General features: G+C 51.9%; 1 protein-coding gene across 1 annotated transcript in view; it reads left to right on the top strand.

The window, feature by feature from the left end:
• LOC306660336 (transforming acidic coiled-coil-containing protein 2-like) overlaps window positions 1-20,681 on the top strand; it is a 46,062-nt gene extending 25,381 nt beyond the window's left edge. The window contains 9 exon segments of the mRNA XM_079138452.1: window positions 1,188-1,328; window positions 2,182-2,271; window positions 8,390-8,533; window positions 9,664-9,740; window positions 11,616-11,659; window positions 17,233-17,393; window positions 17,615-17,721; window positions 18,040-18,160; window positions 20,143-20,681. Of these exon segments, the coding sequence (XP_078994578.1) occupies window positions 1,188-1,328; window positions 2,182-2,271; window positions 8,390-8,533; window positions 9,664-9,740; window positions 11,616-11,659; window positions 17,233-17,393; window positions 17,615-17,721; window positions 18,040-18,160; window positions 20,143-20,208 (951 nt within the window). The 3' untranslated portion in view covers window positions 20,209-20,681.
• Window positions 20,682-21,650: the final 969 nt, after the last annotated feature.

Below are 21,650 nucleotides of genomic sequence, written 5' to 3'. Positions count from 1 at the left end.
AGTAGAGTCGGAGGAGCCAGAGATCGCTGGGGTTGGGGCCAGGGCCTGCTGGTGCCATCAGACTCACCTGGCACCTGCTGTGGCCCTGCCCTGACCCCAGACCACAGGAGCCCTCCTGGGGGACCCCACAGCACCGCCCTGAGGCAAAGACTCCTCTCCTACCAGGGCAGCCCTGCAGCTGTCACCTTGGTGCTTTAATTGCCCCCAGGCTTATTTGTTTTCCATTTTTCTCCCCTTGGAACTGTACTGTGCTTTGGAGCCACGTCTGGCCAGCACTGTGCCTCTCCACCTTGGTGACAGAGCAGGGGCACCCTCCTCTTGGAGCTCAAGTGGTTTTCCTGGGTCCCAGTGATGGGAGATTTCTCCAGTTGGTAGCCCCCGGGGCCTGTGTTTCCCTTGAGTATGTGATGCACGGGTGAGGGTCTCCACGCATCTTAAGTGGACCATTCTTCTGGGCAAATTTATTTCATTGCCTGTAGTTCCCTCCTAGCAATCGCTCAGTGGGTTTGGAGCCACTGGTGTGTAGTATTTTTGGTCTGCATTAGGAGACTTCATTTATCCCACGCAGCAAACATTTATTGAGCATCTACCACGTTCGAACATATGTGGCAGTTGGAGGCTGGTGGAATACCGGAAACAATAATGGGCAAAACGAGGTCTAGATGTGAATCAGCCTCGCAAATAAATGCTGTGGAGGACTTGTCCACAGAGCACCTTCTGCAAAGTTGGCTTCTGATTTCGAAGTCTTTCTGATCTACCAGAAGGCACTTGTTTTCTTTTGAAATCATCTTTCCATTGTTTAGAAAATCGCCTTTACCAAAACCTTATTTCCTTTGGTATTTACGCTTGGAGCTGTTTCCTTGACGAGTCATGTTAGGTTTTGAAAACCCATCAGCTAGCTTCTGCCTCCCCCCACTGAGATTTCCAAGTAAAGAAGCAAATGGTAACTTGGCTCCAGCCTCTGACCAGGGAGTGAGGGTGGGGAGGGCTGTGCTTTTGGGGAGGGGGTGGGCCTGCCGGTCTCCAGACGTCCACTGGCAGCATGTGGGCGAGCACTGGCAGCTCTGGATGCTTCCTTTAGCCTGAAGGCAGAAATGTCCAGCAAGCGGATGTATGGTCCTTGCCTGGCATCAATGTCACCGTGTTCTCCTCCTTTTTCCCTCCGTGTCCTCTCTGCCGGTGCTCAGACAGCTCCTGAGGGTGCCTTTGCCTCTGCTGATGCCCTTCTCAGTAGGCTGGCCCACCCCGCCTCTCTCTGTGGTGCGCTTGACTATCTGGAACCCGACTTAGCAGAAAAGAACCCCCCAGTATTTGCTCAGAAACTTCAGGTTTGTAGCCAATGTGTGACCTTTTGGGAGTTTGTCAAAACCTCAGTAGAGAATGAACCCCAAGTCCCAGCTGGACTGAGGCAGGACATACTGAGGAGCTGCTGAGAATGTTCCAGATGAAATGTCTTTCCCCTCAAGCACTGATATGTGGTGTGCTTTATCCAGTATGCCAAAATTATATAAAATTATGCAATTACATATTGAAGGAACGATTTCCATTTCAGTTTGGAAACTGGGCCGAAATGGTCATTTTTCAGTTGTATCAATAACCCCAACAGCTGTTTCTGTGATTCATTCACTGAACCAAAGGTATGAGGTCACCACCAAGCCTGGTTGTTTATATGTGCTAGGCAATCTCAGAATCCTGTTGAGATAACATCTGGACTCAGTCTAGCATCTGGAACAAAAAACGATTATCTACTCTGTATTTTAAATTTGACAACTTAATTCGATATCCCTAGACTAGAACTTTGAAAGGAAACCTGGAGAGATGGCTCACAGTCATTTGAGAGATGCACATTCATTCATGGAAAGTGTTGGCCAAGTTCACTTTTTAAAAAAAAGGAAAAATCAAAGACTATAGTACAGTAAAAAATTGGATCCATTTCAAAAATCACTTCATGTTCGCATAGCTTCCCTGTAGAGGCTTAAAAGGGCAATTTTAAAAAAAGGAAATTAAACATCGTTTCATGATCTGCTGAGGTGCCTATTGTGAGAAAGCCAAGCGTGTGTCTCTCCCGAGTACCTGTCATGATGCATTCACATGGTACATTCATTTCTTGGGTGCGGAAAACATTACATCTGTCTTGATGCATCTCCCCCGCGGTCTGCTCATCCCCCACCCCTTGGGCAGGAGGAGTTAGAATTTGCCATCATGCGGATAGAAGCCCTGAAGCTGGCCAGGCAGATTGCTCTGGCTTCCCGCAGCCGCCAGGATGCCAAGGTACCAGTTTGCGGCTGCAGTGTGCTGCCCTCTGAGAATGCTGTGTGCCACGTGGGCCAGCGGCTGCTTTGCTAACCGTCGCTCAGCCAGGCGTTGTGGGTGCCTGGCCAAGTGTGATTTCCAAAAAGCTGAAAGTGTGACTCTTGCATAAACACACGCTGAGCACATGCCTGAGGTCTGTTTAACTCAAGAGTGCGCCCACCGGCAGATGGTGGTGCTGGCTAGGCGGAGGAGAATCGGAGAAGCCAGTGCAGGGCATGGGGGCGGGGCATGAGGAAGCCTGGAAGAAGGTGGCAGAGTTGATAGAAACCGGCTGATCCTGGGCAGGATGAGAAAATCACCACTTTGGAGGTTGTCATTTTTTTTTTTTTTTTCCCTTCCTGCAGATAACATGTGCCTCTCTATGGAATAAAACTCATTTGCAGCTTTTCTGTTTTCGACAAGTTCACGTGGGACTTTACTGAGAATCAGCAGTACGCAGGAAGTGGAAATGGCCTGCGTGGAGCCGCTGGGCCAGGTTCTAGATGAGGGGTCGATGGTAGTCCACTCCGCAAAGGGCAGGTAGAAAGACTTCAGATTTGCAGGGTACGGCCTGGCCTCTGTCCCTGCGGCTGGCCGCTGCCTCTAGGTGCCGGTGCAGAACTGGCCTGGCCCTCACCCAAGGAACATGTTGTTGTTGTTTGTTTTTAAATTGTAATAAGGGGCAGCCAGCCATTTGGCCTTGGGACAGAATTTGCCAGCACCCAGGACTTGAGTGTCACGTTGACGGGTCATGTGGATATCTTTCTGCCTGGCTTCCAGGTTTGGGGTGAGTTTTCTGAATGATGAGGAGTTGGTGCTGATGATAGGCAGGCTGCCATCTAGCTGTGGTCCCTCAGCCCAGTGAACTTGGTATGTGATGCTACAGCTGGACCCCAATTTTATTCTGTGGCTTTGAGTGAGTTCATGAACCTCTCTGGGCCTCATTTTTTCTACCTGTGCATTGAGGCTCATCACGGCAAGCGTGCTGGTTGCAGTGAGGGCTCCAGATGGCGCGTGGGGAGCAGCCCCTGCCTGGCACATAATAGGTGTACAGTAAAAGGAAGGGACTGTTGTGGGCTAGTACCCACTTTTGCCTCTTACCTGGTAGACGTTTCCAGCATCTCCTAGGGAAGCAGGTGCAGGTCTCATTTTACAAATGGGCAAACCGAGCCACATGATGGTGCTGGAATCCAGCAGCTGTGCTGATCCCCAAGGCCCCACCTGTGTGTCTCTCTGGCTGCAGCCAAGAGGAAAACCCCTCTCAGAGAGAGGTAGTCACATGGTGGGTGTCCAGACTGGGAACACTGGGACACAGGGCAGAGACAAGAATGTAAAAAGAAATCAGTGATGTTTTTGTTCTTACTGCCAAACCAAAAACGAAGGTTGAATTTCCACGGAAGTCGGAGTTGTAGAAAGCGTTAACGGCGAGGGATATTTTCCTCCACTCGGTTTCTTTCTTGGTGTCCTATCAGAAGGGCTTAACTGGTGGATTCCTCTCAGGGGGACGCTGGGGCAGACCCAAGCCCGTCCCTCTTGGTAGCTCAGGTCGGTCTGGAGCGTTGTGGGTCCCCTGCCTCCTTCCTCAGCATACAGGAGGCAGTTCTGGGCAACAGGCAGATCGCAGTCAACTTCCACCAGGCACAGCCTGTTCTCAGACCATGTGTCCTGATTTTGATTTAGAAAATAACGTCACATGGATCCACTGAGCATGGGTCAGAGAGGCAGCCTGAGCCACCACCTGAAGTGTTTCAGAAGCACATGTTAAATGGAACATCCCCTCCAGGTAGAACTGTCTTGACTGTAAGGAACACTTTTCTCTACTGGGGTAACTTGTATTGCTTTGGGTCAAGGCGTCATCTGGGGTCTGTGGCCCACAGACAGCAGACAGTCTCTCTGGGTGACCCAGTGACTCCAGCAGAACCTCCCTGGGGTTTCTTCTTCCCCCGGCAGCATTGGAAGCTACTGGCATGTAGACAGAAAAACAGCAGCTGTGTGTCCGGTTTGCTCTTCTTTCTGCCCCTGTCCTTCAGCTGCAGGCAGTGTGGCCCTGAGTTTTTGCAGCATGGTCTTGAGCTGTGGCTAACACAAAAATGAATTCCCTTGGAACGAAGGCCATCGTATTGAGGGGACAATTTTCAGCAGGAAGTGGGAAGGGCTTCAGGTTGTCCCTCAGAGCAGCTTCAGCTGATGTTTCTCTTCAGACTGATGGAGCAGAGTCGCCCCTTTGAGGAACTACAGCAGGGGACTCTCTGGTTAGAGAACATTACGAATGAGGAAGAGTTCCCGGGAGCTGGGGTGTCGGCTGTAGCCCCGTTACTATTTCCTCACACACGCTTCTGGGGAACTGAGTTCAGTTTGTCCCCAGATGTGAAGCTGATCCAGGTTGCTGGATCCGTGGTGCAGCAGCCCCAAGCTTAGCACAGGCTAGATTGAGGGGAACTGCCACGTCCTGTCTTAGTGGCTTTCCAAGGGGTGCAAGGCAAGGGCACATTGATTTAATTCATTTGTGTGACATTCTGACTGTGATCCCCAGAGCTATTCAACCCTTTCAGTGAGGGGGACCCACAATAAAAACTGCAGGATGCTTCTGGTAGTACAGGAACAAGGTCACGAATGGTGAGCTTTGGGATGGGAGTTGGTCCCAGCAGTGGCTCCCATGGAGGGGAATTGGCATGTTGATGTCACGTCATGTCTGAGGGCCCCAAGAGTCATGGCCTATGCCAACAGGTGCCTGGACTTCAAGTGAGCTGAGCAGGAATTGGGCCGTGGGCAGCCTGGGACGGGGTCTGTTTTCTCTTATGCTGTGAGGGACATGCACAGCCTCTCTGCCCACCATGATTTGGCAGGGGCCTGAGGAGGGAAATGTCCCCAGAGCCTTGAGAGTGGTCTGAGGAGGAGTGCCGAGAGGACCAGCTCGTGGGCTTCAGCTTGGGCCAGTTTTGAGAACTTGCAGGCGCTGCCCAGAGCTGGTGTAGTAAGGGTTGGGAGGCTGAGTCTTGACTGGTGGCGGGCGTGGCCACTTGGTGCCTGATGTGCCTTCTGTGGAGGGGGACAAAGGTGTGGGGATGACGTCTCCCTTATGTGTGCCTCTCTGGGGCTTAGGAACTCCTGTTGTCAGATTTGGATGGGACAGCTCCCAGCCGAGGGCACTCTCCTGCCTGAGGGCTCCAGACACCCCAGAACCCCAAGCTTGGGCATACTCCACAGCCTTAGCTCAGTGTGCAGTGGGCCCTGGCTTATCTTGGCTCCTGGTCCTCACCCCTGCATGCCCTCTTTACCACAGCTCTCCGAGCTTTGTATCCATCCTGCCTACTCCTCCCATAGTCAGCCTCTGAGTGTACTGGGGACAGGGATCCTGCTAGAGTCCCAGCCCTGAGGCCTGGCAACAGGGAACTGACAGTAGGGAGACCAGAGCCTGGGTAGGTGGCAGGACCCCACCCCCAGCCACGAGGCCTGAAGGACCCTGGCAGGAGGCCTGCAGGTCTGTAGCAGGAGACAGTGGCCTGGGGGTCACACAGGTCCCTGGACTTGAGTGGACTGACGGTTGGAGTTGGTTTTGAAGGCCCTGCCTTCTGGGTCTTGGCCGTTTCACATCTCAGTTTGTGATTTCTAGTGGCTTTATCCTCTCTAAAGTAGCAAGTGGGAAATGATGTGAGAGAAGCAAAACTGAATCTAAAAATATCCAATCTTAAAATATCAGTGAGAGACAAACCTTTGAATTTCAGTTGCAAACAATTCTTAGTTGTAAGGAAAAGCCGGGGTGTGTAAGATGAGTTTCATTTACAGACAGACACTCGGGGAGGGCAGTGATTCAGATGGGTCCTGAAGTCTGCTGTTCCTTTATTGAGAGCACCAGGTGGCCATCATGAAGGTCACAGGGACTCACCCCTAGGTCAGTATCCCTGCATTCACTTAAACAGCTTCAGTGTTTTATGTATTTTTTATTCCGCTCCTTGTTTTACAAAGGACTTTGGCAGCTTAGAGATCATTAATTCCTTCACTGGTCCTATTCAGCTTCTTCCCAGTGTAATAAAGTTAGCTTTCATTAAGTCATTTTCTCCTGCATTTCAGGAAGCCAGTGTATTTGGGGTCAGAGCTGAATGTCATTTGGGGAAGCTTTTAAACCGAGTCTCTCAGATCCTCATTTTTTTCATCCCCAGAAGGAGCAGGCTCAGTGCGGTAGTTCTAATGTCCTTTTCGTTCTGAAATATTATTGTTCCAATATTTTAAAAGTGATAGGAGGGCTGGGGTGAACTCAGTGGGAGAGTACTTGCCTGGTACACCCAGAGCCACGGGTTCAAATCCTAGCAAACCCACCATCAGTGAATCAAAAGCACACACACACAAAAACTTAAAAACAATAAGAACATTTTTTTTTCCTTTTTAAGTTCTCTTCAGAATTTTGTGTTTATGAACTTTCGAGTGTGAGTACTGAGCCTGGGGCCGCCTCCCTGTGGCAGATGGAGCTGTGCAAACCATTTTCCAGCAGCAGGGAGGCATGTGGCAGGTGCCACCTGGCAGGTGAAGCCACACTTCCTCCCAGGCGCTCAGCCCACTGGCCGCCAGCGGCTGAGCACCCGCTTCTGGTCGGGTGTCATCTTGAGGACCAGAGGCTGAGCAGATCGTGGCATGCCGGCGAGTTTCAGGGGTCTGCTGGGCCTGGGGCCATGTGCTTCTGCTCTGACCAGCCGATCGCGTGCCCCTCACCTCAGGGTCGGCCCGAGGGCTCCACGCCAGGCAGAGGCAGTGAGATCCAGGCGACAGGTGTTCTTGTCCAGCGCAACCTGAACTCCCGGGCTCCCCTGCATGTGGACAACTAACTGGCCCTCACCAGTCATCTCCAGTCCTATCCATTAAGCTCCGCCTGAGCTTTCTGAGCTGTCTCTCCTCCCAAGGTCCTCTGCCCTGGTGCTGTAGTAGGGTCAGCATGGTTGTTCTGTGATTAGCGACACTCTGCTCAAGTGCCTGCAGGTCCACCCCTTCCTGAGACCCTGGCTCTTTTATCTTATCTGCTGCCCTTTACAGTCCTTGCCCTTCTTTCCCCAAATCTGTCTTCCTCCTACACCTCGGACCTCTGTTCACCGTCCAGTTCAGTCTCATAATTTCCTGGGGAAGACACAGCCCCACTCCACCCACTCAACCACCTTGACCTCACACTGGACTTGGAACTAGGGTCGAGGTGCCCTTGGCAGCCATGATAGCGCCAGGAGGTTAATGGATAGGACTGAGAGTGCGGCTGGCTTGTGTTCTTGTGGTGGTAGAAGTAGGCTGACGAGCCTGGCCATGCTGGTTGACCGTGTGCTAACCCTGCATTTCACCTGTGCTGCAGGTTGCCAAGCACTGTGTGCCAAGGGCAGAATAACCGAGGCCCGCTTGCTCCTAACCTCCCCTGAGAAGGGTAGAAAGCCTCAAGCCAGTGTCATTTGGGTGGGGTCGGGGGTCATACCATTCATGGTGGGTCTGACGAGCAAATGGGATGGCCACAGTCGTCTGTTTTCCTGCTGATGCGACAGACTTAACGTAACCCCAACATACATCTTCCATCCAGAAAGTCTAGCTGGTTGAAGTGAGCATGGTTGACCACAGCCTCAAATGCGTGAATCACATCCTTTGAAACGGAACTAAACAGATGCCCCCAAATTCAGATGTGGCTAGTCTTCCAAAAACGATCCACTCTGTGGTTATTCAAAACCAGGAGAATGTAGATTAGATTTCTGTATCACTCACGGGCAAAATTTTATTTTGAAAGTGGAGCCTGCTGGAAGTCTCCTGCACTGTGCCTAACGTGGCTTGGCGTCTGATAAATGGCAGTGATAAGCTGGCACCAGACACACTCCACTCCCAGTGTTAGGTTGCCAGCGCTCCTGCCATTATCAGCCCCTTTGGCTGCACAGGTCCAAAGTGATGGCTTTCCCTCAGTGATGCCTGGTGTCTCCCCGTTCATGAGTCTTCGCATTTTCTCATACTTTCGATGTTCTTTGTTTCAAAACCATGCAACTGAGAGAGGATGGATGGGTTTTCCTTGTCCTATGGTGAATGTTAACTGGGTTTTTGTTTTTCATTTTGTTTTGTTTTCAAATGTAAAACCATCCCACAGAGAGAAGCTGCTCACCCACCAGATGTCTCCATCTCCAAAACAGCCTTGTACTCCCGCATCGGGACCTCGGAGGTGGAGAAGCAGGCAGGCCTCCTGTTCCAGCAGCCGGACCTGGACTCTGCGCTCCAGGTCGCCCGAGCAGAGGTACAGTGGTGCAGCGAGGAGAAGGGCCACTCTGGCCTCCCTGGAAAGGATCAGTGTCTGCCTGGTATAAATTAGATGTGTACCCGTGAGCCTGTGTCCCTGGAGTAGACTCTCCTGGGAGCGCTGCGGGCAGAGACGCATGGCGGCCTGTGGGCTTTGAACTTCCTTAGAAATCATGTCTAGTGGACGTGGAGGGCTTTGTTTGATTTGTAACAAAAACCACTCCTTTCAGTTGCTCCCCAGTGGGTTCTGGGAAAGTCGCGTCTGACTTATTTCTTCCTGGTGTTTGGGGAAGTTCTCTGACTATAATTATGATTTGGCATAGGAGTTTTAATTGCACATTTATTTGTTTTTCCTTTTTTAAATTTTTTTATTTTTACAGACTGCATTTTGATTCCTTGTACACAAATGGGGTGCATCTTTTCGTTTCTGTGGTTGTGCACATTGTAGATTCATACCGTTCGTGTAATCATACATGTACATAGGGTAATGGTGTCTGTCTCATCTTTCATACCTCTTCCCCCTCACCCTCTCATTTTCCTCTACATAACCTAAAGTTCCTCCATTCTTCTCTCACCCCCCACCCCCCCACCCCCATTATATATCATCATCCACTTATCAGGGAAAACATTCAACCTTTGGTTTTTTGGGATTGGCTCATTTCACTTAGCATGATATTCTTATTCCATCCATTTTAAGTCCTTTGGGTATAAACTGAGGAGTGGGATAACTGGGTCAAATGGTGGGTCCATTCCAAGTTTACTGAGGACTCTCCACACTGCTTTCCAGAGTGGCTGCACCAATTTGCAACTCCACCAGCAATGTAAAAGTGTGCCTTTTTTCCCCACATCCACGCCAACATCTATTATTGTTTGTGTTCTTGATAATCGCCATTCTAATTGAAGTTAGATGAAATCTTAGAGTTATTTTAATTAGCATTTCTCTAATTACTAGAGATGTTGAATACTTTTTCATGTATTTATTAATCACCTATATATCTTCTTCTATAAAGTGTCCAGTTCCTTGGTCCATTTATTGATTGGGTTAATTGCACATTTCTTTGATGTCTCCTTGATTTGGTCAAATCCGAATCCACACATTGGGCTTAACCTTTCTCTTCCTGATACTAGGTCCTGACCAAGGAGAGAGAGGTCTCGGAGTGGAAAGAGAAATACGAAGAAAGCAGGCGTGAGGTGATGGAAATGAGGTCAGTGGGGAGCCCAGTAGTGTCTCTCGGAGAAGTCCTCTCTTCTTTATTGTACAAGGTTCAGATTTTTATGAGCATTTTTAGTATAAAGAATGGCATCAAGCGAAGATGCGTCCAGTGGTAAACCTCCATCCCGCTGGCTCCTTCCCAGTCCAGCTTCCTTCTGATCACGGATTTTCATTTGCCACGTGTTTCTAGAGATACACGGTAGCCACCATGTGACTGTGGTGGAGAGGACTTAGTCAGGATGGCGGGCGCTGGCTTACCATCAAAATCAATTGCATTCCTGGCTGCCATTTTAAGCAGCATGCAGACTTCTTGGGAATTGCACTTGCATTTGAGGTTCCGGTGGTATCATCCTGAAATTCTTCTCTTGCGCCTCGTCTGCACGGATGCTGTCCTATGGCCCTTCTGGTGATCCACCTCTGGTGCTCTTCCACATGCCCCAAAGCTGCGTTGTTTTTGGATTTCTTTCTCTTGTCTCTCCTTTTGAGAGGGGCGGGTGACTCTAGATTTTTACCTGCTCTAGAAAGGAACAGGGCGTGCTGGGAAGGCTGGTTTCCTGCCTCCCAGGGAGGTCATACCAGGGAATGCTGTCCACCCCCTGAGGTTGCAGGATTTCAAGATGCCACCAGCTGGTATAGCTGCACTGGCATTTGGCTTGAGCATCATCCCTGTCAGCCTCCGGAGCCTCACCAAGTGAAAGCAGATTCTGCTTCCCAGCTGCTTCTGAGCAGGTTACTTAATGCACATTCCTTTCCCCGTCGGTCAAATGCGGGTAACTGTCAGTGCCCGGCCGCAGGGGAACATGAAGATTAGGAATACAGGAAAGCTCTGAAATACAGGAAATACAGGCATACAGGAAAGTCTGATTCCTGGGTCCATGCCACCTCTGCCACTTCGTCATTCTGGAATCTTGGGAAGGTTTCTGAGTCTCCTGTGTCCCAGCGTCCTCATCAGTAATGGGGACAATAGGAGCACCATCCCTTGGGGTCACTAAGGATAAGGTGAAGGTACAGTCAGCTCCAGCACTTTCAGGCCCATGATCTGTTCATGCTTCTGAAAAGACATGGCCCTGGCCACCTGTGTGGCCTCATCAGTGACAGCTTTAGACTCAGCCTCACCACATCTTTGTGATTCTGGATGCAAGGAGGTGTGGCCATCACGGAAGTGCTTCTGAGTGGGAGTCGGGAATGGAGTGACTTCCAGTCTGAAGGTGGGGCGAGTGTGGTCCCCCTGCGTAGTGCAGGTGAAACTGACCTCCCAGAGGCTTCCTTGGAGGGAAGCTGCTTCACACCAGCTGCTCTCCTGGGGAGCCACAGGCAGGCTAAGCAGGGGCTCTCAGGGATTGGGTGCAGCTGCTGTTTACTGAGGCTCCCCAAGAAGTACACCTCTAGGCCTTGAGAAGATTCTGCTCCAGAGGAGGAGACAGACTCATGTTCTGTGAGGCCAGATGTCTGAAAGCCTGTGGAAGAAGATGCAGAGAAAATGGTAGAGGGCCCAAGGGAAAATCAGAGAAGACTTCCTGGAGGAGACAACACTTGGGCTGCACCCTGGGAAACAGACCCAAAGAGGTGGAAATAAAGCAAATGAGCACCCGCTGGCCTCACTGAGCCGCTGTGTGCCAGGGTGGCTGGAGGCTAGCTGAGGGAGTGGGTCCAGGTGGCTGAAGGTGTGGCCTCAGTGGGCAGCGGGGGAGTTGAGGGTTTGCAGCAGGTGCAGCATACTGGGAAAATGAACCGCTCTGTGTGGCTGAGAGTTGGGGGAGCCCAGTCTTGATGAGACTTGTGCCATGGTTCACGGGTCACACTGAACAAGTCCACAGTGTGGAGCATCCTGCTGTCGTGGTCCGATGTGCTTTTGCTTGTCTTGCAGGAAGATCGTGGCTGAGTATGAGAAGACCATCGCACAGATGATAGGTGAGTGTCTTGACCGCCCTCTGGGGCTCAGGTCTGCCCTGAGGTTTCCAAGTGGGGAGGCCTGGAGGGTGGAGGCTCAGAGCATGAAGTCCTTCAGGAGGGACCAGAGCAGTGCAGCACATGGCTCTGCCCTGGAAATGCCCACAGAAGGCACCTTAGCGTGACTCATGCCCGTGGGAGGCGTGACAGGCCAGGAACCACTGGCCTGGTGGAGGAGACCTGGGCTGGCTTCTGGGCTGCCTGGGAACCTTGGTTTTTGCTCAAGGGAAAGAATACTAGAATCCCTCAGGCCTAATTAGTTTAGACTCAAATGACTGAATCCATGCTCAGCCTCTCCACAGGGCCCAGGGCCAAGACAGCAGGCCCTGTAGCCACTGCCCATCTCCTTTCCTCCTGCACCTCTGGCAGCTGTTAACCAGCCCTGCACTCGGTCACAGTGAGACTGGACACAGCATCCTTGGCAGCCAGCGCTGACAACAGGGGATTAAAGCCTCGAGTTAACACACAACGGGGCCTTGCTTCTATTTTATTTTATTTTCTACTGAGAAAAGGTCTCACAGAAGTTTTTAGACCACTGATCACTATTCAGAAATGATACACTGGCTCCGGGGTCATGATGTTTGTTTATGTAGCTATCCATTTATTGACTTAAGATCATGTCAGTCAGTTTTTCCCAGAATCTTTTTCTCAAGTATGGTGACCCTTGCCTGTAATCCTAGCAAATCAGGAGGCTGAGGCAGGAGGATCAGAAGTTTGAGACCAACCTGGGCAACTTAGTGATACCCTGTCTCAGAATAAAAATAAAAAGGTCTAAGGATATAGCTCAGTGGCAGAGCCCCTGGGTTCAATCCCAGTAACTGCAAAAAAAAAAAAAAAAAAAAAAAATGGAAAAAAACCTCTTTTTCTCCTAAGGATATGTGGAGTAAAATCCCAGGTTACTGCAAACCACAGTTTATGTTTTTAAGCTTTACCCTAAGCTAGTAAACAAACCCTGTCTCTCAAATATTTGGATTTGCGAATCACATTCCACCTGTAGCTTGTCCCAAGATAAATAAAGCAGTAGCCTCGGGAATGGTGGAGAGGCACTGACCTTTCAGAGAAGCTCTGACTGTGGTCTTGTAATGAAGACCGTTTGCCCCCAAACTCCAGGAGATGCCCATTCAGCTGTCTCTGCCTGTATGTTTTCCATCACATGAAATTTCTGGGTTAAATTGGTATAAGAGTTTATGAACATATATGGATGAGACAAAAGCTTCAAAACTCTTGGAATCAAACATGCTGGTACAAGCGGTCAGGGTGAAGGATTTACATCCTCCGCTGAGCAAGTTGAGTATGACCTTTGGCCTCCTGAGCCGTCTTGGGAAGAGAGAAGCATCACTTAGACCCATCATGGCTCATCCGGAACGTCCCTCTACGCTCCTGAGCACTTTTGCCCTTGGCAGTGACTCACACTTCGGCACATGTAGGGGCTTGCTTCTGTTCCTGAGAGAAGGCTGCTCGAAGCCAGCCTGGGTGCCCAGCAGGAGAATCTGACCTAAGCAGGCATTCCCTTTTGAGAACTCAGAACATGAGACCCTTTCTCGTTGACACAGGGGCCCGTCCTTGGGGTGACAGAAGATTGATTGACTCTGGTGCTTTCCTCGCAGAAAGTTTGCAGGTGGGGGCAGTTAGAGCATCTTCAGCCCAAGAGCCTGAGGAGCAGCAGGATGTAATTCCAGGGCCGCCCTTGGGGGGTGCTGTCCCCCACCCACTCCAGGGGCTACAGCCACCTGGTGTGTTTGGCCTGGGGGTCCTTCTCCAAGAGCTGGACACTTGGCCCCTGGGAGCATCTTCCTGTTCTTGGCACAGCGCTCTGGGTGGCCATGTGACTCCTCCGGCATCCCTGGCAGGAGCACACTGTCACCAGGGTGACATCTCCCTGAGTCTCCCTATCTGTCCTCCTTGTCATTCACGTTTCCAGAGTTTTCTCATCAAGGTGGTATGTCTGTGGTCGTCAGCCTCCAGACAGGGTTGCGGGTCACTGATTAAGGCCGCCATATGTTTCAAGGTCCTTGCGTCCTAGCAGAACACGGCAGGGTCCTGAGGCAGACTGGGGCTGACCGTAGCCCTGAGCGGACAAGCCTTTTTTGGGAAAGTCTCTCCATATGTGGAAACATGCCCACCAGCCACATCTGGGCTCCATATTCCTCTTCCCATTCCACTCACCTAGCAGCACCACGCATGGGAGGGGACAGCGGGGCCCGAGGGCTTGGCAGTCAGCTCAGCACCAGTGTGAACGTAAAAGGGCTTTGCAGCTGACACAGCTTGGCCCCCTGGGCTGGCTCTCCCTGGCTCTGGCTCCTGCACGACCTTCACAGCTGTGACCTGCATCCTGCTGTCATCATCCCTTCTCAGCACACCTTACTAAAGAGAATGTGTCTTCTTAAACTCAGATATTGGCTATTTAGGATTTAGAACAAAAAGAGATTTCTGTGCTTTCTGCATTCTGGGTTGTTGCAATTGATTTTTTTCTGCTTTTCTAACAACTGCCCTGATTATCTGTTTTGCTTCCATTTTCTGTTGCTTCTTGCCCTTTGCTTGCAAAACACACAGGCAAGCCTGGTAAGTAAATGCTTTTCCCCTGATTTGTCACCTACCCCTGGCAGCCCTTGTTTGTGTTTTGTTTTTCTGTTTTTGTTCTTTCTGCTTTTGTGTATTTGCTGCATTTAATAACCTTTTGCCTGAAGAAGCCAGAAAAATCTTGAGCAGCATTGTTCTGTTGTTGAGTCCAGAGCGTCTCTGGTCTGGGCTGATTTCCTGATTTTAAGAACCTAACTGCATTGGTCATGTATAAAAGGCTTTGTGCAGTATTCTTGCCGCCTTGGTCTCCTGGGAACTGGGCAATTCTGTTTTTAAAAGGGTTAGGTTGGGAGGAAAGGACACCTAAGGCAGGCGACGTCTTGGATCCAGGAAATCAGGTGGACTGCAGTTGATAAATGACTCCTTTACCCCACAGAGTGAGGTGGGTACTTGGCCACAAATCAGCCCAGAATGTCTGTTTTACCCCTTGCTGAAAAACTAAGAAAGGCACTGAAATGCAAAGAAGAAAGACAAGCCTTGGCTTGCTGGTGGGACTTAGAAATGCCTTTTCTTTTAGGAATACAGATTTAGCCAGCAGACTGCTGGTGATTCCATTCTGTGTTCACAAGTCACCGTGACACTGTCATTCAGTTTCAGGAGTGACACTGTTACAGGAGTCGTTATGAACAGTGACGCTGCTGATAGTGAGTTACTGGTATTGGAGTCTTCCTAGGTATCAAGGGCTTTGTACGTAGTATCTCATTTAATCTTCCCCCAAAAGCTGTGTGATAAAAATGCTGTTATTTCAGGTGAGGTGACTGAGACTCACTGAGTTCACAAACTGCCCAAGGTCACACTGCTGGGAAGTGTCAGTCAGGATTCGAACCTGGGCTGTTATGTTAGACTTGGGAGTCCTGTGGCCACTGTCCTGTGCAGCTCTGAGCTGCTGGTAGCAAGAGTGCTAAGAGCCCCTTGATCACAGAGGCAGGGACAGAGGGGAATCAGGCATCTTCTTGGCTACTGGGGTCCTTGGGCCTGGAGCATCTCCATCACTGGGGAGTTTGTTGCTGATGCAGGTTCCCGGCCCCACCTACAGCTTCCCAGCCAGGAAGTCAGCGTGGGCCTCAAAGTCTCTCCACTGGCCCTCCACCTGAGCACATGCACGCTCACACCCGAGAAGCATCTCAATTTGGTAATGAGGCCCTGGGGCCCAGAGAGGTCAGAACTCTTGAGCAAGTTGATGTCAGGGTTGGAGCTAAAATTCAGGATTTGGCCCCGTCACACCAAGGATGCACTAACTCAATCCAGGCAAGGTGTGGACTTAGGAGGAACTGTGGGGACAAAAACCCAAAGCAGAACCTCCCTGCTGTCGCAGGAGCTGCGTCCTTCGAGGTCTGTCCCCACGGGAAGCCCACGCAGAAACGCAGTCCTGATCATGGCTCTGGGTTCAGATGCGGACGCTGCTGCTTCCTCAGTGAACAAGTGACTTAGCTGTTCATCCCCCTTCTCTCCGTCTCTAAAATGGGGACAAGAAAACCTACGCCTGGGTCCTTGTGAGGTTTCACTTGTTCATTCGTCCATGGACTGGTGTGGTGGCATCCTGTGTGCCTGGGACAGAGTGGTGGACCAAATAGACCAGGGCCGCCCTGGAGGAGTGGGTTCGGCCAGGACGGCAGCCAGCGCGCACACTCATACGGCATGCGCGTGCACACAGCTGACACAGTGATACAGAGGGGCTGCCGCGGGGGGAGGAAAGGGAAGGACTAGAGAGTGGGGAAGTGAGCGGGGTCAGAGACCTGTGGGAATGGGAGGAGCCATTGGAAGCTCTGGAGCCACCTGAGCCCTGGGGCAGGGGGCACCTGGGTGTCCAGGCCATCGGGCTGGAGCAGAGATGCCAGGGGGTGCCAAGGGCAGGGCATGTGGGGAGAGAGCCTGCATCCTGTTCCCAGTGCTGGGCAGGCCATGTGGGGGCTCTGCAGGAGAAGATGAGGGGGATGCCCTACAGCCGGCTGGTTGCTGGGGCTGGTGCAGAGCCAGTTCCAGATGTGAGCCTCTGTGGCAGCCAGCACCAGGAGTCAGCCCCAGCAGCCCCTCCCAGGATCGGGGCTGACCGGTCTGCTGAGCGTGTCCCCCAGGAGCTCTGAGCAGGGGCCTCTGCCTTCCTCGCTCTGCTGTCACCAGGACCCCGAAGCCCTGAAGCCCCTGGGCTCAGCGTGCAGAGGCTGGAGGGACCCACGTGGGCCCGGGCTCATGTGGAGTGTGCAGGAAGCCTGTCCCATCAGCACAGATGGTTTCTGGGCGTCTAGGGAAGGAGGTTGGCCTGGGGTGGCGGAGGGCAGAGCCGCGGTCGGAGAACGGTGCTATTCCTCACACCAGGACCAGCAGGCACACTGGGCCCAGGGTCCATTCTCCGTGCGTCACTGAGAAGCTCACCTTGCAGAAGTGGCTCTTCTCCTAAGCCCACCCTCACTGCACAGGAGATGTCAGTGTAGGCCCGAAACTGAATTGGAGGGGGCGCTATTTTGTGGGCTTTGGGATTCTGGGATATTTTAGGGATGGAGAAGCCTTTTTCTCTCCCAATGGCCTTCTGTCTGTCTTGATACCACTTGAGAAGCCTCATTCCTCAGGCCCAGGCTGCCCATCAATCTTGCCCCCACACAGAGTTCAATAGTGATGTCGTCTTTGTTACCCAGAGGATCTGTTTCCTGTCAGGAGAGACAGGCTCACTGGGGTCTCCAATGTTGATCTGTCAGTGATGCACTGAGCGGGTTAAAGAATAATGGCGACTTCCACCCATGTGCTGTTGCATGGGCCCAGGCCTGAAAAGCTGGAGCCACGGGTTTTGTTCCCAGACCAGCTGGGAGGGATCTGGGGAGTGAGTCCACCTCAAGGAAACCAGGGCTTGAGATGTACCTACTGGTCAGGCTGAGTTGCACCTGAGGCTTCGGCTGGCTCCAGAGACCCAGTATGGACTCCACAGGCTCCATCGTTCGGCTTCTTGTCTCTCCTACCAGAGGATGAACAGAGGGAGAAGTCCGTCTCCCACCAAACGGTGCAGCAGCTGGTCCTGGAGAAGGAGCAGGCCCTGGCCGACCTGAACTCCGTGGAGAAGTCTCTGGCTGACCTTTTCAGGAGATACGAGAAGATGAAGGAGGTCCTAGAAGGTTTCCGCAAGGTGTGTCCGTGCTCTGGGCAGAGCAGGAGGCTGGCGCGTGGGGTAGAGAAGCAGAAGCAGTTTGGGTGAGACTCGGGGGCCCCGTTGAGTGGGGGTCGGAGCCCAAAGGAGGGAATCTTCCTCCCAAGCCTGGGGAGCCATGGCCGTCAGAGAGTTGGCAGGGCTCCTGACTCGGGGCCTTTCTCCTTGGGGGTTCTGACCCCTGTCCTCTGCCGTGTTAGAATGAAGAGGTGCTAAAGAAATGTGCACAGGAGTACCTGTCCCGAGTGAAGAAGGAGGAGCAGAGGTACCAGGCCCTGAAGGTGCATGCGGAGGAGAAACTGGACAGGTAACGCAGCCCCTTCAGCTGGGAGCTCTGGCGGCCCCATGACATTGGCCCGGAGGTGGCGATTAATCCACGTGCGTTTTCAGTGTGACCCACGCCCAGGCCACCTGAGTAGCATCCATAGAGATGGGGAAGGGAGCATGTAATGTCAGGGTTCCAAGTGGACCCCGGGCCTTGGACTTGGGGATGGGGGTTCTCCTGGGCTCCTGGGCTTAGGCTCAGACTCAGACTCCAGTGGGTGTGGGGATGCAGGAGGCATCCACGGAGCTCTCCAGCCACCCGTGGGGAAGAGTTATGATTTCTGGGTCCCCTCCCCCGCAGGGCCAATGCTGAAATTGCCCAGGTCCGAGGAAAGGCCCAGCAGGAGCAGGCCGCCTACCAGGCCAGCTTGCGGAAGGAGCAGCTGCGAGTGGACGCTCTGGAAAGGACGCTGGAGCAGAAGGTGACAGGACGAGGGTGGGCCCCTGGGTGGAGGGCCTGGCTCTCTGACTGCTGGCCAGTTCGTCACATAAACAGAGGCGGGACTCCTGGGCAGAGCCAGCCCCGCCGCACATTCCAGACAGGCGCTGGAAGATCCAGTTCAGTGGTAGCCCCGAAACGGACCTTCTCTCTGCCTTTCCAGAATCGCAGCCGGCCGGGGTCTTTCTTCCCAGTTTTCGTTTCTGTTCGGCGGTCACTCACGCATCACATGTCTGTTAGCCCTGGGAGGTGCTGGCATGGTCTCCAAGCCCGCAGCCAGTGTGCTTGCTGGAGTGATGAGTGCCTGCCAGGTTGCTGGCAGAGGCAGCAGCTCATGCAGAGGACGGGCAGTGTCAGGCCAGGAGGGCCCAGGTGTCCTCGAGTTCTGTGGACAGGGGTCAGGGTGGATCCCCCTAAAGTTGCTGGGGTGTCCCCAGGTTTCTCCTTCTAACCTGGTGCTCGACGCACGGCGTGCCCGTCTCCCTGGGTTCCTAAATGAGGACCCCCTTCAGCCCAATGAGTCTTGAGTCTACATAGGAAGTGGCCAGGCCCCTGTGTTTCTTGAAAGGGGAGTTGCCAGACTTGCAGCCCATTCCAGATAAGTACCGAACCCCAGGGTCCCCTGGTGGTCATCAGAGTGCTCTGGGTAGCATTGCTTCTCGTGCCGCTGGGCTTTGCTGGGCAGAGGGGAGGAGTCTTGCTAGGTAGATGAGCATCAGGAGTCTAGTGTGTCTCCCACCTGGCTCTGGAAGCACCCTGCTGGCCCCAGGAGATCAGCCCTTCTCCGTCCACACCCTGCCAGGATGCTGACTGGCCGACTATGGTCCAGAGCAGCTTCTGGGTCAGACAACAGTGACGTCTGCCTGGGCAGGAACTAGCCCACTTCATTAGGGGAGACCAGGGGAGGAACCCTGGAATCAGGAAGCTCAGATCCTTCCCACTCTGCCATCTGTGTGGCCCTTTGCAAGCCTCGTCCTTCACCTTGGTTTCTAGGCTCCCGTTAACTCTGGAGATGTTATAGCAGATGACGTTTCCTGAGATCCGAGTCTGGTACTGACTCAGCCCGCACTTGGTGCTCTGGCCTCCAGTATATTCTGGAGAATCCTGGAGAGTCCTGAGATTTTCAGAGAAGGGACTTGGTATAGCCCCAGGGACAGGCTTTTGGTGAGGTCTCCCCTCCTGTAGGGACCTGGAGGAAAGGCCAGCAGCAGGTACCCAGGATGCCAGGAAGGTCTGGCTGTCCCGGAAAGGCTGCTGGGGCTTGTGTAGCGAACGGGCGGCCCTGGGCTCGGCATCTAACCCCCTCCAGAGCAGGTGGTGACTGCAGTGCTGGGCGTCTCCTGGTCTCTAACAGGATGGAAAGTGTCCCTGGGTCATCTGTCACCACGAGCATGTAGTTGTTGCCTTCACTGGGCTTCAGGGGAGGGGCAGGCTGTGCATGCAGAGCACCTTGAAGTCCCTTTGCACCTGCCCTTCCTCTCCGTGACCCGTGTCCACAACAGCACCTACTGGGCATCTTCCACATATTGCTAGTGTTCTGCATCCAGGTGGAATTGCTCATCCAGGTGGAACTGCTTAACCCTGGGGCCATTTCCTCAGAAAACCTCCAAAGAGCTCAGCCCAGATCACCTTCACCCCCACACCACACCCTCCAAAGGTAAATAAAGGGGCAGGACCCATCTACGTGCTGGTCACTGTCCCAGAGGGACTTTATATTTCTTGCCTCATTTAATTTTTAGACAGACGTTATCACCTACATTTTAAAGATAAAGAAATCAAGGTTCAGAGAGGTTGTGTACCTTGTCCAAGGTCACCCAGCCAGAGCTGGGATGTATACTCAGATTGTTTGGCTTCGAGTTATTTCTCCTGCCGCTTTAGATAACCCCATCGCCCCAAAGAGCCCAGTGGCTTTCTGAGTGACTTGATTTCAAACATCAAGAACTTAATTCTTGTCTTCACTTTCAGAATAAAGAGATAGAAGAACTCACCAAGATTTGTGATGAACTGATTGCCAAAATGGGGAAAAGCTAACTTTGAACCAAATGCTGGGATTTGACCGTTGCGTGCAATATGGCCGTCGGCACACTGCCGTCCTTCCACCCACACGGACAGGTTCTGTCTTCACTTTTCGTATGCACTACTGTATTTCCTTTCTAAATAAAGTTGGTTTGATTGATTGTATGCAGTGCTAAGGAGACTATCAGGATTTCTTGCTATTGGTTTGCATTTTCCTAGTATAATTCATAGCAAGTTGACCTCAGAGTTCCTGTATCAGGGAGATTGTCTGATTCTCTAATAAACACATTGCTGACCTTGGTCTTGCCCTTTGTACACGAATTCCCAGGTGAGCAGGTTGGATTTCATATGAACATGTACAGCGTGCATAGGGACTCTTGCCTTAAGGAGTGTAAACTTGATCTGCATTTGCTGATTTGTTTTAAAAAAAAAATGCATGTTTCAAATAAAATTCTCTATTGTAAATAAATTTTTTTCTTTGGATCTTGGCAATGAGTGTGACTGATTTGTTTTCTGGGAAGGGGTTGAGTCTTTCTTGCCTTTGTGAAATAATATCAGATTTGGCCTCTTGCTCTTCTTTGTCTGGGCTCATTTCTTTGTTCATTGATTTACATAACATTTCCTTCATTATCATGGCTGGGTTTGTAAGAAGAAGCTAATGAGAAATATTGACTTGCTACTTAAATAATTAAGTGGATGCATTGGATTAACTTAGATTTTTGTTTTTACAAAGCCTCTGGCTTAGGAGGCAAAATCTATTTCCTTTTATTGGGTCAAGGAAGTAAGGGGCTGTCACTCTTCCTGTCTGGCCCTTGATGTGTGAAGATCAACCCTGAAATGTTGTCAATTCCCCTCTAAATGATTAGGAAAGGGCAGGCAATGACCAGGAGGCAGGTAATTAAGCTGCTTATTTAATCAGCTGCCCGCTGTCGGACTCCACCACTCCCACCTGGCTCGGGACCCTCGGGTCAAGGGCAGGCGGATGAGGGTTGAGGAGATGGCAGAGTGCGTCTGCTTCCTAGGGCTGCCGTGACAAATCACTGCGAACTGAGCAGCTTACAGCAGAAATTTATTCTCTCTGTCCCAGAGGCCACAAGTTCAAAGTCAGAGCATTGGTGACATCGGGTCCCTCCAGAGGCTCTGAAGGAGGATCTGCTCTGTGCCTGAGTTTCCGGCGGTTGCTGGCAGCCCGCAGTGTCCCTTGGCTTGCCGCAGCTGCACTTGACCTCCGCCCCTGCCTTCGCGTGGCTTCTCCTCTTGTATTTGTCTCAGTCGCCCTCTCCTTTCTTAGAAGAACACCTGACAGTGGACTTAGAGCCCATTCCAAATTCAAAATGACCTCATCTTGAGATCCAGTTTTATCTACAAATATATGTATTTCCAAATAAGGTCCCACTGACAGCAGGGATGAGGATGTGGATGTCCCTCCTGGGGGAACGAGTGTACAGCATCCCCAG

This window comes from Sciurus vulgaris (assembly GCF_902686455.1).
Source record: "Sciurus vulgaris genome assembly, chromosome: 4".
In the NCBI taxonomy this organism is placed as follows: domain Eukaryota; kingdom Metazoa; phylum Chordata; class Mammalia; order Rodentia; family Sciuridae; genus Sciurus; species Sciurus vulgaris.
This window is presented reverse-complemented; position numbering and strand designations above follow the sequence as displayed.